Genomic DNA, 1,489 nt, shown 5'->3' with positions numbered 1-1,489 from the left:
CAGGAGCCAGTCACCCACCCCTCTTTCAGAAGGCAAACAGGGCAAAGTGGCGGCCAGGCGAGAGAGCACCGGTCGCCCCATCAAACCCCCTAAAAAGGATTTTGAGGATGGCGAACTAGGCGTACACGGAAGCAAAAAGGGCAGGCTTTCAGAGCAGCTCAAGTACTGCGAGGTCATCCTTAAAGAAATGCTTTCGAAAAAGCATGCTGCATATGCCTGGCCTTTTTACAAGCCTGTTGACGCAGAGGCTCTCGAGCTACATGACTACCATGAAATAATCAAATACCCCATGGACTTGAGCACAGTGAAAGTATGTTGAGTTTGCACACAAAGTTACAATGTCTTGATTTTTAGTTTTGTCACAAGGAATTGTGGTTCAGCTAGTTTTTGAATCTAATTTTTTTTATTTGCTTGCAGAAAAAAATGGACAGTCGAGAGTACCAAGATGCACAGAGTTTTGCTTCAGATGTCCGATTAATGTTCTCAAATTGTTACAAGTACAACCCACCTGATCATGAGGTGGTTGCTATGGCCAGAAAGCTGCAGGTCTGTTCCTCTCCCTTTTGGCAATATATTCTTTTAATTTCTTTATTTAAAAGATTGAATTGTTTAATGACGTTGTCTTTTTATCTTTCAGGATGTGTTTGAAATGCGTTTTGCAAAGATGCCCGATGAGCCAGTGGAGGTGGCCGGGGCAGGTGGTGTAGGCGGGGCCGGTGTGGTCAGTAAGAGTACTGTCAGCAGTGAGAGCAGTGGCGGCGACTCCACCTCTGACAGCTCCGACTCCGAGGAGGAGAGGGCCACCCGGCTCGCCGAGCTGCAGGAACAGGTGGGTGCGGAACAGGTGGGTTTCAAAACAAGGACCAAGTACCCTTAACCTCTCCAGGCTCAGAGATGTTCTCACAGGCCTCCTGATATGTCAGCCCTTCTGATTATCCTTTTCACTCCATACCCACATGACTGTTTCAATCAATGTTCATGCTCTGAAGGACCTGGACGGACTTCCACTTAAAAAATAACCCCTCCTCTCTTTCACAGCAAGCACCTCTGTTTTCGTTTAGGATTTTGTGTACTTGTACGTAGAGCTGCGTTTTAGCCCTCTACCGCAACCAGCTGCTTATATTGCTTTGCATTAAATCCTAGAATGCCTAAATGTAGATCTAGTAGCAATTTTTGTGGCTTTGTTTCTGTCTCATTGGAGTTCTATATCATACTTTCTTCCCTTGCCATTTTCTTTACCAGTGTATCTCTTTGGAGCACCCCATTGGTAGCAGACAGGGGATAAAAAACGGGTGCACCAAGAATAATCAGGTGATTTTACTTTTCATTTCCCTGTCCCTGCCTATGAACACTGTGTAATAACTGTACAGTTGCTTTCATTATTTGTATTAGATGGTCAAGCGTATGGTATGGATAGTGAGATCAGCGGTAGAGGGTTAAAAGCAGCAGAAAAATATTTACTTCATTGGGTGGTGTTGGTAAACCAGCC

The 1,489-nt window shown here is 45.1% G+C and overlaps 1 protein-coding gene across 1 annotated transcript in view; it reads left to right on the top strand.

Moving 5' to 3' along the window:
• The window catches only part of LOC107556933 (bromodomain-containing protein 3-like), a 16,004-nt gene that overhangs the window by 12,599 nt on the left and 1,916 nt on the right, over positions 1–1,489 (top strand). The window contains exons 8-11 of the mRNA XM_016240196.1: positions 19–310; positions 418–546; positions 638–844; positions 1,243–1,311. Coding sequence (XP_016095682.1) covers positions 19–310; positions 418–546; positions 638–844; positions 1,243–1,311 — 697 coding nt within the window. The remainder of the gene's footprint in view (positions 1–18; positions 311–417; positions 547–637; positions 845–1,242; positions 1,312–1,489) is intronic.

Source organism: Sinocyclocheilus grahami, unplaced genomic scaffold (genome assembly GCF_001515645.1).
Source record: "Sinocyclocheilus grahami isolate Dianchi unplaced genomic scaffold, SAMN03320097.WGS_v1.1 scaffold584.1, whole genome shotgun sequence".
Classification (NCBI taxonomy): Eukaryota; Metazoa; Chordata; class Actinopteri; order Cypriniformes; family Cyprinidae; genus Sinocyclocheilus; species Sinocyclocheilus grahami.
Note: the sequence above shows the minus strand (reverse complement) of the source record. Positions and strands in the feature narration are given on the sequence as shown.